This window comes from Balaenoptera ricei, chromosome 19 (assembly GCF_028023285.1).
Source record: "Balaenoptera ricei isolate mBalRic1 chromosome 19, mBalRic1.hap2, whole genome shotgun sequence".
In the NCBI taxonomy this organism is placed as follows: Eukaryota; Metazoa; Chordata; class Mammalia; order Artiodactyla; family Balaenopteridae; genus Balaenoptera; species Balaenoptera ricei.
Window position 1 is genome coordinate 35,617,184 of NC_082657.1, and position 14,204 is coordinate 35,631,387.

The 14,204-nt window shown below is 55.5% G+C and overlaps 1 protein-coding gene across 11 annotated transcripts in view; it reads left to right on the forward strand.

Annotated features, from left to right (window-relative positions):
- Positions 1–464: 464 nt before the first annotated feature.
- Positions 465–14,204, forward strand: part of SLC12A3 (solute carrier family 12 member 3) — a 44,367-nt gene continuing 30,627 nt past the window's right edge. For 9 of the 11 annotated variants that reach the window (XM_059903491.1, XM_059903486.1, XM_059903489.1 and 6 more), the window contains exons 1-12: positions 465–786; positions 1,223–1,369; positions 3,251–3,326; positions 4,384–4,479; positions 4,797–4,936; positions 5,326–5,436; positions 6,420–6,531; positions 7,350–7,480; positions 12,019–12,103; positions 13,046–13,200; positions 13,461–13,568; positions 14,036–14,159. In XM_059903491.1, coding sequence (XP_059759474.1) covers positions 505–786; positions 1,223–1,369; positions 3,251–3,326; positions 4,384–4,479; positions 4,797–4,936; positions 5,326–5,436; positions 6,420–6,531; positions 7,350–7,480; positions 12,019–12,103; positions 13,046–13,200; positions 13,461–13,568; positions 14,036–14,159 — 1,567 coding nt within the window. In that variant the 5' untranslated portion in view covers positions 465–504. The remainder of the gene's footprint in view (positions 787–1,222; positions 1,370–3,250; positions 3,327–4,383; positions 4,480–4,796; positions 4,937–5,325; positions 5,437–6,419; positions 6,532–7,349; positions 7,481–12,018; positions 12,104–13,045; positions 13,201–13,460; positions 13,569–14,035; positions 14,160–14,204) is intronic. The other 2 variants (XM_059903490.1, XM_059903485.1) reach the window with 1 other exon arrangement.

Here is a 14,204-nt window from a genome sequence, read left to right on the forward strand (position 1 = left end):
TATCTTTTTAAATGTCATACCATTCATCTATTTGAACATACTAAATAAACAAAATATAAAACTAAATACCATATACTGAAACAAGAGGTTTTTGAACCTGCGTGGAGTGGGTCCTCAGGCCATCAGTCTGTCTCTGGGGACCCTCGTAGGGTCCCTAAGGATCCTCTTGGTGAGTACTCCTTCCTAGGGTCCGGCTTCTGATGTCCACTGCCCCCAAACTCAGAAGAGCCTCTCTAGGGCCCAGGGGCTGGGCATGCCCCCCTTCTCTGCTGACCCAGTCCCGGCTCCCAGTCCAAGGCCATGTTGCTATCTCCGAGATCAGATGGTGGGCAGGACAGCATCAGGCACGTGCTCTGCCTCCCACCCTGTCCAGGGACCTTGCTCGCCAGCTGTGGGCGGTTTGGGCCAACCTCTCCGCCTCCTCCCTGCTGTGGCCCCAGCCTATAAAGCCACCCTGCATGTCCCCGCCGACCCTGGCCCCCTCCCCCGACACCCAGAGCCACAATGGCAGAGCTGCCGGTGTTGGAGACGCCCAGGGACCCTGCTCTGTGCAGTGGGCGCTTCACCATCAGCACGTTGCTGGGGGGCGATGAGCCCCCGCCACCGGCCGCCTATGACAGCAGCCACCCCAGCCACCTGACCCACGGCAGCACCTTCTACATGCGCACCTTTGGCTACAACACTGTCGATGTGGTGCCTGCCTACGAGCACTATGCCAACAGCACCCTGCCCGGCGAGCCCCGAAAAGTCCGGCCCACGCTGGCCGACCTGCACTCCTTCCTCAAGGTAAACACCGTCCCAGAAGAGTGGCCCTTCCTGCTGTGTGACCTTGACCAGTTACCTAACCTCTCTGAGCCTTGGCTCTGTCATCTGTGTCATGGGGACAAACAGGTGTCTTCCTCGTGGGTTGAGAGGCCCATATGGAATGCAGGTATGGGAGCTGTAAAGCTCTGGGCACATGTAATATTCATTGCCCAGTCATTGGCGACCCAATCAAGCAATCTAGGGTTGCCCAGAGAGGTAATGAGCTCCCAGTCAGTGGAAGTTTACAGAGTTTACACTCACTTAAAGGAGATAGGGAGAGGAGGGTAAGAAAGCTCTGCAGCAGAGACGGGGCTTGCTGGTTTGCTACTTGGGAGGCTGGACGGTGGAGGGTGGGGAGGTGGGGGAGCTGGATTGTCATGACCCCTGCCTGCCTGACCCGCGGTCTCTGCGCTCCCAGCAGGAAGGCAGCCACCTGCATGCCCTGGCCTTTGACAGCCGGCCCAGCCATGAGATGACCGATGGGCTGGTGGAGGATGAGACAGGTACCAACGGCGAGAAGAACCCTGAGGAGCCTGTGCGCTTTGGCTGGGTCAAGGGGGTGATGGTGAGTGGGGCGTGGATGGGATGTCCAGGGATAGGGGTAGGGAGACAGAGCTCCATTCAGGCTCAGCTTGGACTCTCGGGCCTTAGTAGTCAAGGCAGACCCAAGACTCAGCCCGGGCCTCAGTTTCCCCATCTGCATAGTGACCTCAAATTTTCTCTGCTTTTGTACTTCCTGACCTCCGTTTATCCCCCAGGCTGAGACCTAGCCCTGGGGAAGATCTCTGTTTGTCTGCTCAGTCATCATGTGACTTTGGACAAGTTACTTAACCTGTCTATGCCTCACTTTCCTCGTCTATGAAATGATGAGCATTCAATGAATTAATAGATGTAAAGCGCTTGGATGAATGCCTACCTTGGAGTTATTGAGAGAAACTGTGTTTCCCCAAAGAGCCACCAGAGGGCAGCACTAAACACAAATCCACAACATTGTTTTCTCATTCTCCATGATGGGAAGGAGAAGGTTTGCTGTTTTAGGCCCCGAGATAGCAAACAATCTAATGTACTTGGCTTTGGAAGACATTATGGCACTTTTTTTTTTTTTTTTTTTTTTTTTTTTATAGATCACTTTTTTTTTTTTTTTAATTTATATATATATATATATATATATTTTGTTGTTGTTGTTGTTGTTGTTGTTGTGTTGGGTCTTCGTTTCTGTGCCAGGGCTTTCTCTAGTGGCGGCAAGCGGGGGCCACTCTTCATCGCGGTGCGCGGGCCTCTCACTGTCGCGGGCTCTCTTGTTGCGGAGCACCAGCTCCAGACGCGCAGGCTCAGTAGTTGTGGCTCACGAGCCTAGTTGCTCCGCGGCATGTGGGATCTTCCCAGACCAGGGCTCGAACCCATGTCCCCTGCATTGGCAGGCAGATTCTCAACCGCTGCGCCACCAGGGAAGCCCGACATTATGGCACTTTACAGAGGGGATCGCATGAGATCTAGGAGAAAGCTTCCTGCTCTGGGAGGCAGGAAGCCTGGGTTCTGACCTTAACTCTGCCAACTGCCTGCTTGGCTGTGCCTCTTTCTCCATCTGAACGGTCAACCCCCCTCTAGCACCAGAGGCCCGTAATCCGGAGTCTGGGTCTCCCTCCTTCACTGTGGTGGCCAGAGCCTGGTGTGGGCCCAGAGCCTCAGAGCATATGGAGGGCCTTAGAAATTTCCCAGGCCTAAAATTTCGAATCACTATGTTATACACCTGAAGCTAATATAATATTGTAAATCAACTATACCTCAATTTTTAAAAAAAATAAATTAAATTCAAAAAAATTTTAAAGACTTAAAAAAAAAAAAAAGAAAAGATAGAAAGAAAAAAGAAATCCCCCTGGGCTTGTAAATGCCACATGTCTCCCACCACAAGACGTGGCTGGGGCCAAAGACCACACCAGCCCCTCCCACATGGGATTCCAGCCTCAGCTGTGGCGTCTGGCTTTGCTTTAAATTCGGAAGCTGAAGTCACAGCCACCTGAGCCCTGATTTCTGCTTGTATGTAGGGCATTGGCTCAGCTGGCATTTGCTGAGTTCCCCCTGAATGCCAGGCTCTGGGCCAACAGCTGGCCACTGGGCCATGACTAGGGCTGGCAGACACAGGACCCTGGGCTTGGAGCAGGGTGAGGGGTGATAATGCTTGCAGCCCATCCTCAGGCCTCGATGGAAGGAGGGTAGGAGAGTGGTGGGAGGGACAGGTGAGTCTCTGGGTACCCCTCCCCTCCCTGCCCCACAGAACCAGAGAGGCACTGAAGTGGGCACTCACTAAAGTGGGTGAAGTAAAGAAAGAGCCCAGGTGTCCCCTAGGTGCCCGATGCCATGCCAAGACTGGGGACAGGGACTTATGTGCTTGACCTTGGGGTACTCAGCCCCACCCAGGTGGCCTCTGACCCCCCTCTCCTCCCAGATCCGTTGCATGCTCAATATCTGGGGTGTGATCCTCTATCTGCGGCTCCCCTGGATTACCGCCCAGGCAGGCATTGGTGAGTGCTGCCTCTGGGGGGCAGGGGGAAGGTGCGCCCGGGTCCTGGTCCTCCCAGGCTCCACGGGAGCAATCTTGAACTTGGGTTACAGAGCCCACAGGTTACAGAGGTCAGGGCAGTGTGGCCAAGGAGCACTGGACATGGAGTCAGCAGGCCTGGGGGCTCTCCCTGGCTCAGTTTGCCCTCAGTAAGTCACTTAACCTCTTGGAGCCAAATTTCTTCTGCAGAGCATCAGGGTTAGGAACTCACACTGTGGACAGACCAGCTGCTAGCTCTGTACCATGCTGTGTGACCTTGGACAAGTTTTTTTTTGTTGTTTTTTTTTTTTAAGTTGCTTTCTTAATTATTATTTATTTATTTATTTATTTTTGGCCGTGTTGGGTCTTCGTTTCTGTGCGAGGGCTTTCTCCAGTTGCGGCAAGCGGGGGCCACTCTTCATCGCGGTGTGCGGGCCTCTCACTATCGCGGCCTCTCTTATTGCGGAGCACAGGCTCCAGACGCACAGGCTCAGTAGTTGTGGCTCACGGGCCTAGTTGCTCTGCGGCATGTGGGATCTTCCCAGACCAGGGCTCGAACCCGTGTCCCCTGCATCGGCAGGCAGATTCTCAACCACTGCGCCACCAGGGAAGCCCTTGGACAAGTTTTTAACCTCTCCGAGCCTTGGTTTCCTCATCAGTTAAATGGGGGCAATAACTGTCCCCACCTCACAGATCTATTGTGGGATTCCTCTGATGCACATAATACAGCAAAGGGTTTGGCACCCAGAGGTGCTCATCAAGTGGTAACTATTACTTTATTTTTTTATTATTAAGAGAGGATACCTACCCTTCCATATGTAATGATCCTTTACATGTTGGCTTATCAGCTCCCTGGCTATTTAGAATATACCAGGAGGTAGACAGAGACCCATTTTTCAGATGAGAAAAGTGAGGCTCAGAGAAGGAAAGTGACTTAAGTCACATGGTGAATCAGTTGGCTGATTCAGGTTCCTCAAATGGCTCCTTCTGAGAAATGCCCTGACTTTTTGGGGCAATCACCTCCCCGCCCACCCCCACAGTCCTGACCTGGATCATCATCCTGCTCTCGGTCACGGTGACCTCCATCACGGGCCTCTCCATCTCGGCCATCTCCACCAACGGCAAGGTCAAGTCAGGTGGGCCCCCACCCCAGCCCCAAGGTCCTCCTCATGTAGGTCTCCGAGTCTTCACCCCAGGAATGGGTCTCTGAACCACTCCCTACCCTCCACCCCCACCCAGACGGGGACACCCCAGGCTGCCCCTGTTGATTCCAGATGTAGGCTTTGGGCAGGCTCTCCACACCTATGGGATGGGATGGCCTTGGTTGTCTCCTGCACCATGAACCCCCTGGGCCCCATGCTCACCCCCTCCCAGCCTCAGCTCTGCCTGCCCCAAGTCCACCACAGCCAGCTGACTCCTCTGGTTTCATGGCTCCTGGCTCTGTCCCCAATAGGTGGCACCTACTTCCTCATCTCCCGGAGTCTTGGCCCAGAGCTAGGGGGCTCCATCGGCCTCATCTTTGCTTTCGCCAATGCTGTGGGTGTGGCCATGCACACTGTGGGCTTCGCAGAGACCGTGCAGGACTTGCTCCAGGTGAGGTAGGGGCTGGACCCCGGGCAGACAGAGCCCTGGCCGCCTGCTGCATTCTCCTCCACACCTTCTGGGCCGGGCCTTCCTGCCCCTCTACCCAATTTGGCCTTTAGGGACCAAAGCCACAGTCCGATCATTGTGGGTGACTCTGATGATCTCTTCAAATAAAGACCATCCCCAGAAATCTCCTTCAGGGGTGCGTGTTGCCTTTAGGGCCAAATTGTCCAGACCCATGCAGTAGCTGCTTTGGAGGACTTGTGGGCAGGGGAGGGGTTTGAGTTTGTGTTTTCCTATGAGAGGGCAACCATAAATGAGGTAAATCAAGGTGGAGGAGCCTGGGGGGGGTGGGCTGTTCAGAGGCAGCACACAGCCTGGCCTGTCACCTCCCCCAGGAGTACGGCTCGCCCATCGTGGACCCCACCAACGACATCCGCATCATTGGCGTGGTCACCATCACTGTGCTGCTGGCCATCTCCCTGGCTGGCATGGAGTGGGAGTCCAAGGTGAGGACAGGATGTTGGGGAGGGATGTGGGCACGGTCGAGTGTGGAAGCGGGAGTCACGGGACCTGGTCCCGGTCTTTGTTCTGCCTCTTGTGTGTGTCAGATGAGCTTTAAGTTCTGCTGCTGACAGAGACCCTAAGGAAGGGGGCCTTAAGCCAGAATCATTCATTTCTCTCTCATGGAACAGTCCAGGTGTGTGTGTGGCCCCTGGGGACCAGGTATTCAGGCGCCTTCCATCCTGTGGCCTCTCCACCCCTGGGGTGTGGCCCTCATCCACCTGGCCCATGACGGCCCCCACCTCCATGTCCCCAGCCCAGTCAGCAGGAAGGGGAAAGAGGGTGGAAAGGAGAGAATCCCCCTCCCCTTTCCTTTTCTACCCCAGCCTGGAAGTTGTACATATTCCTTCTGCTCACTTCCCGTTGGCCGGAACGTGGTCCATGGCCACACCTCACTGTAAGGGGGGCTGGGGAAACGTGGTCTTCATCTGAACCTATCCCAAGCCCCGAGTCAGAGGTTCAGCATGAAATAAGGGAAGAGATGTTGGGCCGCAGCCGGCAGCCTTGACCAGCACAGCCCCGGCCCCGGCCGCCCCTCCTCTCGCCCCCTGGCTCTGAACTCCAGCTCCACCACCTCCCCACTGTTCCTTGAATGCACCAAGCTTATGCCCCCATCATTCTGTTGCTCCATTATCCTCCTCCTTTAGGACCCTTGAAGACACCTTCTCAGGCCACCCTGCTAAAGTAGCCTCAACCCAGTCCCCGGGACACCCCCTGTTCTTACTCTAGATTCATCCTCCTTATTTATCAGCAAGACAGGAGCCTTGCTATGTCGCCAGCTCCTAGGACAGAGCCTGTGGAGTAATGGGTGTTGAATGAATGAATGAATGAATGGGAGAGTAAGGGACCTGGGGCAAGCTCTTCCCTGCTGGGGCTCCCTGAACAGGCGGAGCCAGACCGTCTGACCTCCAGGCTCCCTTCCTCCCAGGCCCAGGTGCTCTTCTTCCTCGTCATCATGGTCTCTTTTGCCAACTACCTGGTGGGGACACTGATCCCCCCCTCTGAGGACAAGGCCTCCAAAGGCTTCTTCAGCTACCGGGGTACGTGCGGGTTGGGGCCACTGCCCGTGGCTCTGGGGACAGGGACAGTCTGCCCACCAATCTGGCCCATTATGTGGGCACCGGTGTTACCGAACCAAACTTGGGTCCGCTTACCCGTGCGCAGTAAAGCCAATCTACTGACACTGGGTTGTAGTGAAGGAAAGCGCAGCGTTTATTTCAGGGTCAAGCAAGGAGTCCAGGGCAGCGAGTGCTTAAAAGACCCAAACTCCCTGAAAGCTTTCAGGGAAAGGTTTATGAAGATAGAGTGAGGGAGGGGGGTGTGGGGTGTGTGATCAGCTGGTGGACGTTCTTCTGATTGGCTGGTGGTGAGGTAATCGGGAGTCAACATCATCAGCCTTCTGGTTCCAGCTGGTCTGAGGTCTACGTGCTTGTGGGCAGCACGCAGTTAACTTCTCCCACCTGATGGGGGTTTCAGTAGCTGCAAAACAGCTCAAAGGATTTGGTTCAGAATATTATCTATAGCCCTTGAGGAGGAACTAAAAGTCCTTGACTTTGTTTAATGGCTAAGCTACTATTATTTTGTCTTGCTTGACTGTTTTCTTCCTGCATGTTCTCACTTCTCTGATTAAATGTATTCTTTAACTAAAGTTTATCTACAGACAAAAGGCAGGCAGAGGACATGGGTGGGGGTCAATTCTGGGAAGGCCCCATAGGGTCCTGCTCGGTTACATGGGGAGGCTGGCACCCCCGACTCCCACAGCCAGGAGCTGCCATGGGAGCCTCCTGCCTGCCCGGCTGGGCCCAGAGAGGGGGCCCAGGCCCTCCAGGAGGCCCTGACTCAGGCCTTGTTTTTCCAGCGGACATTTTTGCCCAGAACTTGGTGCCTGACTGGCGGGGCGTGGACGGCAGCTTCTTCGGGATGTTTTCCATCTTCTTCCCCTCAGCCACAGGCATCCTGGCGGGAGCCAACATCTCCGGGGACCTCAAGGTGAGCAAGATGCCCAGCCCTCCTGCTTCCTGGCCCTGTCCTACCAGGATGTCCCACTGGGCACTGAGCGGAGCCCTGAGACCCCAGGACCAGAGCTTCTAAACTTCCGTCCAACTCAATCCAAGCCAACCCATATCCATCCCATTCATCCCACTCCATTCTGAGGTTGTTGATTGGCACCACTGCACTCTAGGCCTTGAGGGCCGCCCCCAAATGGGCTAGTCTCCTCCCTCGATCCTGGGACTCCCAGCCTAAGGGGAAGACTGACCCAGCTTGACCTTCCACTCAGACGGGATCGGGCATATCCTCCCAGGGCTCTCCATCGTCTTGATGCGGGCAGGCTCCTTGGCTCGGTGTGCGAGGCCCCAGCCCCACGGGAACTGTTGCTGTTCCCATGACCCCTGACCCGGCCCTGAGGATCTACTGCTTTGCCCCTGTTGCCCTGTCCCTCCTCCACGCCTTTGCCTCTGCTGTGCTCTCTACCTGGGACTCGCTATCCTCATTTCTTTACCTTGCAAAGTTCTGTTCCTCCTGCAAATTAAAGCCTCCATCCTTACACCTCTCCCAGCCCTTTTGTCAGAGTCTTGGTTCCCCTAATTTAGTGATGTCAGGCCACTTATGTCTCTGCCCCGCCGCATCTGGAGAACTGGGGCCTACCTCTATGTCCCTATTCCCAGCTCAGGGTCTGACGCGTCCTAGGTGCTTGGTGCCTGTGTGTTGAGTGAACAGTGGTGGGATGTGGCAAATGGGAAGTGTTAGAGCAGAAGTAAAATGCGCACAAGCGGGGGAGAAGTGCAGACTGAGGTGGCAGGGGCTCCAGCAAAACTTCTGGCTGGAGGTGGGGCTGGAGCTGGGCTCTGAGAGACGAGAAAGCCAGCGGAATCTTTGCCGGAGGGAGGTTATCAAAGGAGCTGGTACACGAGTGGGGATGAACAGTGAGGAGCCTGGCTCTGTGCTGGGGACCTTCACCCTCCATCTCCAGTCCCGCTCGAAAGGTGCTCCTTGATGCATTTTCTTAAATGAATTAAGAATTGTGCACTGGAGGCAATCTCGAATTGCAGCGTGGCTCTAGCAGGACCTGGAAATGAGAGGGAGGCCGTGTTTGCCCGGCTCCTCTCCCTTCTCTGGGGAGTGGCCCGCAGGGGCCTGGTCTGCCTGCCCCGAGTTCTCTGCAGAGCTCGGGCTTGTGCTCAGGTGGCCTGGTTCCCCTCCCAGCCCTGTTAGAGATCATCATAGCCTGGGGATTTATCTAGATGCTTTATCAAGCTTCTTAGGTTACCAACCGGCCCAGTGTGCAGGCATCAGGGCCAAGCAGCTGTCTCGGAGCTGGGGGCGGGGGCAGACACCTTCTTCTGTCTTAAATGCCCTCAAGCCCTAAAGGGACACTTTTCTCCTAGATCTGGCCCCTTGCCCTTCCAGTGGGACAGTAAGTCCTCAGCAAAGAGCAGCTCCCGTTCATGGGGACTTTATGCAAGTCCCTTAAAGCCTCTCTGGACCTCAGCTTCCCCAGCTGTAAACTGGGACTCACGCAGCCCCGGCTTCCCAGGGCACGGAGCAAGGATTCAACGCGCTAATTTACATAAAGTGCTTAGAACAGTGCCCAGCCCAGAGGAAGTGCTAAAGGCTGGTTGTCAAGGTCAGTGTGATTTTTACCATGTGGCCGGCACGGTGCCTCCTTCTTTAAAAATAATATCTGTGGGATAGCTGAAAGCTTCTACCATCATCACCCCCATGTTACAGAGGAGCAAACCAAGCTCAGAGAGGGTCAGGGGCTTGCCCAGGGTCCCACACACAGGTGTCAGAATCTGGAATGCAAGTTTCTAAAACAAAGAGACCTCAACTTTATCACAACAACTCCATCATTCAACCAATATTTTTTGAGCACCTGCTTTGATGCCAGTGTCTTGTGGATGCAGCAGTAAACAAAAGAGACACAAATTCCTGCCCTCATGGAGCTGACATGCTAGTGAGAGAGACAATCAACAAATAAATAAGTAAAATCTGTAGTTTGCCTGACGGTGGTTGAGCGATGGGGAGAAAAATCAAGCAGGGAAGCGGGGAGGCAATCCCTGGGTCAGGGGTGCAGAAGCACGGTGTGAATTTACACAAGGTGGCCAGAGACTCCTGAGAAGGTGACATGTGAGCCGAGACCTAAAGGGGTGATGACAAAGTTGTCATTGTCACTGTTAATCCTTTACGTCCCCCAACCCTTTAGTGCTTACAGAGCAGTCTCGTGACCATGATCTCATGTTGGTTTAATCTTCACAAACACCCTGTGCTAAGGCCAAGGAAAGCATTATTAACTCAACTTGCTGATGGGGGGATGGGTGCTCAGAGACAAGGGACTTCCTAGTGACTGCCGTGGGATCTGTGCCAGGCTGGTGTTGTCCCAGGTTGTGTCGCAATACAGTCCCCACCCCTAACTGCTCACATTTACAGGCGCTTGCTACATGCCAGGCTACTTTCTTATTTCACAGATAGCGGGGGAGAGACGCTGAGGCTCAGAGAGGTTAAAGGGTTTGTTCCAAGGCACACAGCCAGGAAGAGATAAGCAAGATGTGGACCCAGATATGCCTGATTTGTGAGCTGGGCTCTGAGATTTCACACCAAGACGTGAGGGTAGGATGGAAACCTGGTGTATTCATTTCCTGTGGCTGCTATAACACGTTACCACAAACTTGGTGGCTGAAGACAATGGAAATTTATTCTCACACAGTTCTAGAAGCCAGAAGTCCAAAAAAAGGTGTCAGTAGAGCCATGCTCCCTCTGAAGGCTCTAGGGAAGAATACTTCCTTGCCTCTTCCAGCTTCTGGTAGCTTCCAACAATCCTGAGCATTCCTTGGCTTGTAGCTTCATCCCTCCAATCTCTACCTCTGTCTTCATGTGGCCTTCTTTCCTCTATGTGTCTCTGTGTGTCCTCTCCTCTCCAAGGACACCAGTCATTGGATTTAGGGCCCACCTAATCCAGTATGACCTCATCTTAACTAATTACATTTGCAAAGATGCTATTCCCAAATAAGGTCATATTCTGAGGTTCTGGATAAATGTGAATTTTTGGAGACGCTATTCAACCCACCATAGGTGAGCTGGGAGGTTGACCTGGTCTGTTGGCCTTGGGACCAGGGACTCAGGGCAGGGCTGGCTGGCCCATGGCTGCAGGGCCCCCAGAGCAGAGACCTCAGCAGCCCGGGGTGCTCCAGAGCCTCCAGCCTCCCTCCAGCTCTGCTCCCACTTCTCTCTGACCCGCCGCGCCCTTCCTCCCACCCCAGTGCCTTCAGAGCCACGTAAATCGTCCCCTCCACCCTGAGGCCTTCCGGGGTTCCTGGCAGTGTCTCCCCCACCTTGTTCCCCAGTGCACTGTGATCCTCTCTGTGTTGGCAGGATCCCACCTGTACCTCCTCCACTTGGACCAGGGCTCCTTAAGGGCAGGGTCAGGGCCTGGTCATCACAGATCGACCATGGGCTCCAGCGCAGGCCTCCGAGTATCTGAGGCAGAGAGCTGGACCATGGCCAGCTTTGCTTCGACTTGCCAATGAATTTGAACAGTGTCATGGTCCCTCCAAGCTCTGTCACCTGTGATTCTTCCTGCCAGCTGAGCAGTGAGCAGAATGGCCCAGAAAATGCTGGCAGGTTTACGAATTTACTTCCTGTGGCTGACGTGACCTTCCCCTCCAAGCTAGGGTCTATGCCTGGATGGGAAACTTGCCATAAAAATCCCAGCCTGCATTACTCCACCCAGGATCAGCACGCCTGGGGGGGCCTGAGGCTGTGGACCTCGGCATAGTTAGGACTGAGTCGCTGGGGCTCAGTGAGCTGGGCCTTGCTCACAGCTCCCTGGCCTCAGTTTCGCCACCAGCCACTTCTCAGGAAGCTGTGTTTGAGAAAGTGCCTGGAAGAGTGAAACACATGACGTGGGTGTGAAGGTCTGCTACTACTGCCAGGAAAGCACCAGCAGAGTTCTTTCTCGAAGAGGAAGGAGAGAGTTTGGGGCTTGTCTATATATTGATTGCTGTGGAACCAGACAAATCAACTGGTGCATAATAGTGACTGCACGCAGTGAGCCCAGCTGGTGAGCTGGGCCCTGGTCTAGGAGCTTGACAAGGATTAATTGGTTTCACCAGCATCCCTGGGAGGCTGGAGGGGCCGAAGCATGGGAGGACATGCACGCTGCCCAGCGATCACCTGGATTTGACCCCAGGCAGGCTGACTCGGGAGCCCTCCACCTCACCCCACCCTTCACAGCCCCCAGAGCAAGCGTCAGCCAGGTGTCCTCGGGGAACAGGCCTGGGGCTGCTTGGAGTTCCTCTCTCTGCCTTGGGCTCCCAGGGCCCTGAATGTGGTCTCAGCCGTCCCCTTGGTTCCGTCCTGTCCCGCTCTGTGGGTCCTCAATCTCGAGGTGCCTTCCTCTCAGCACCCCGGGGAAGGGGGTTCTGGGGGGCCAAGGTCAGTGTTTGCTGACCCACCCTCAGCCTGACAAGGACAGGGCCTGGGAGGAGGCCCAGGGGCTGCCTGATGCCCTCTCTCCCTCCCTCCTCCAGGACCCTGCTGTAGCCATCCCCAAGGGAACGCTCATGGCCATTTTCTGGACCACCATTTCCTACCTAGCCATCTCGGCCACCATTGGTAAGCTGCCAACCCAGACGGCTGGAGGGGTCACAGGGTGCCGTCTGGCCCTCTAACAAGGATGGCTGGGCCGGGAGGACATGGCAACCCCAGGAAGTGGAGCCTCGAACTTTATTTTGGGGGGCACCTTGGGGGGTAGTTTGTGGTGGAGATGGGGGATCACCCCAGGCTCCTCTGGTCCCTTCAAACCTCAGGTTACAGATTCTATGGTATGAAAATCCTATAGGAAAAGTCATGTTCCAACTCCAGGAATAATGATCAAATCAATGATGAGGAGGAGGAGGAGGAAGATGATTCTAGCAACTGACTTACTACCACGTGCCCAGCCCTTTACCTGCCTTATTACATTTAATCTGGGCACTATCATTTCTGCCTTTTGACGGAGGAGAAAACAAGGGCTTAGAGAGGTTAAGTGACCTGCCCAAGGTCACAGAGCCTGAGTGGTAGCGGTGGGCGTTGGACCCAGGCCTGGGCCGTTGATACTTGCCTCTCACTGAGATCTTCACACATGCTCTCGCTCCCAGTAACCACATCGTGAGATGAGCTGCTCACAGACGGCCAAGGGACACGGCCCAGGTCATAGCCACGTGGGGCCTGAGATCCAGTTCTCCACTTTAAGGAGGACACTGTGACCTTAGGTCACTTAAGCTCCCTGTGCCTCTGTAGAACGGCAATGACAATAAAAGTAATAGTAATACCTGTTTCCCCAGAGTGTTTAAAGTCCTTGACGCAGGGCCTGGCACATCGGAGGTGCTCCTGCATGGTAGCTAAAATCATCGTCATCGTCATCATCATCATTATTATTATTATCATCATAAAGTAAAGGAAGAGCTGGCCCATCAGCAGCGTGTCGCCCTCTGCACAAGTGTCTGGTGTTTTCCGGGTGGGAGGGGAGGAGAGAGGAGGGAAAGGAGGCCTCCCCACGCCCTCCTTCCTCCTCAGGCTCCTGTGTGGTTCGAGATGCCTCCGGGATCCTGAATGACACGGTGACCCCCGGCTCAGGCGCCTGCGAGGGGCTGGCCTGTGGCTACGGCTGGAACTTTACCGAGTGCGCCCAGCAGCACAGCTGCCGCTACGGCCTCATCAACCACTACCAGGTACGCGCGGCCCTGCCAGATGCAGGGAGGGCCGGGTGGAGGCTGGACTGGGCTGGGGTAGACAAGGTTTGGGGGGCCCCTTCAGGTAGGGGCCTGGGCCCAGTTCCTGCCCTGGTGGGCACTGGGTCCCCAGTGAGGGTTGCAGACTCAGGTGGCAGCTCCCAGACTCAGCCCCTGCCTGCAGCGGGGACTGGGTGCCCTGGGTGGGGGCTCTGGGCCCCACCCCTCACCATGGGGGCCCAAACCCCATGTCCTTGCAGACCATGAGCATGGTGTCGGGCTTCGCACCCCTGATCATGGCCGGCATCTTTGGGGCCACCCTCTCCTCAGCCCTGGCCTGTCTCGTCTCTGCCGCCAAAGTTTTCCAGGTGAGGCTGCAGAGGGGGCGGGAATGTCTAGGAGGCCAGGTGCAGGGGGCCCCAGGTGACTGCCACAAAGGCCTGGAGGAGTCATGTGACCCGGTGTCTAGACTGAAGGAAAAGGAGCTAGTAAAGCAAACGCTTGCAGGAAGCAGCCCCTTCCTGTGCCGAGCTTTGACGAGCAGCTGCCTTTTCCACCCCTCACTCCCTCTGTGCAGCCTGGCGCCCCGTTTGCAGCCCCCCTCCCAGTTTCCCTCTGATGTGGTCAGCCCCTTTTTGCCCTTTCAGTCTTCATGGTGAGGGGGGGAGGGCAGGAGATCAGTCCCCTTTCAAAAGACAGAAGCCGAGACCCAGTTCAGGAAGTGCCCTGCTGAGGTCACGGAGAGAGCAAGCAGGGCCTGGGGTCCAGGTGACCACAGGGGAGGGGATGGGGCAGGTCCCGGCCAGGGGGTGAGCCCGTCGTCCTGTGCCCACAGTGCCTGTGCGTAGACCAGCTGTACCCACTGATCGGCTTCTTCGGCAAAGGCTATGGCAAGAACAATGAGCCACTGCGCAGCTACCTGCTGGCCTATGCCATTGCTGTGGCCTTCATCATCATCGGTGAGTGGCCACAGGGTACACAGGGCTGCCACCTCTCCCGGCCAG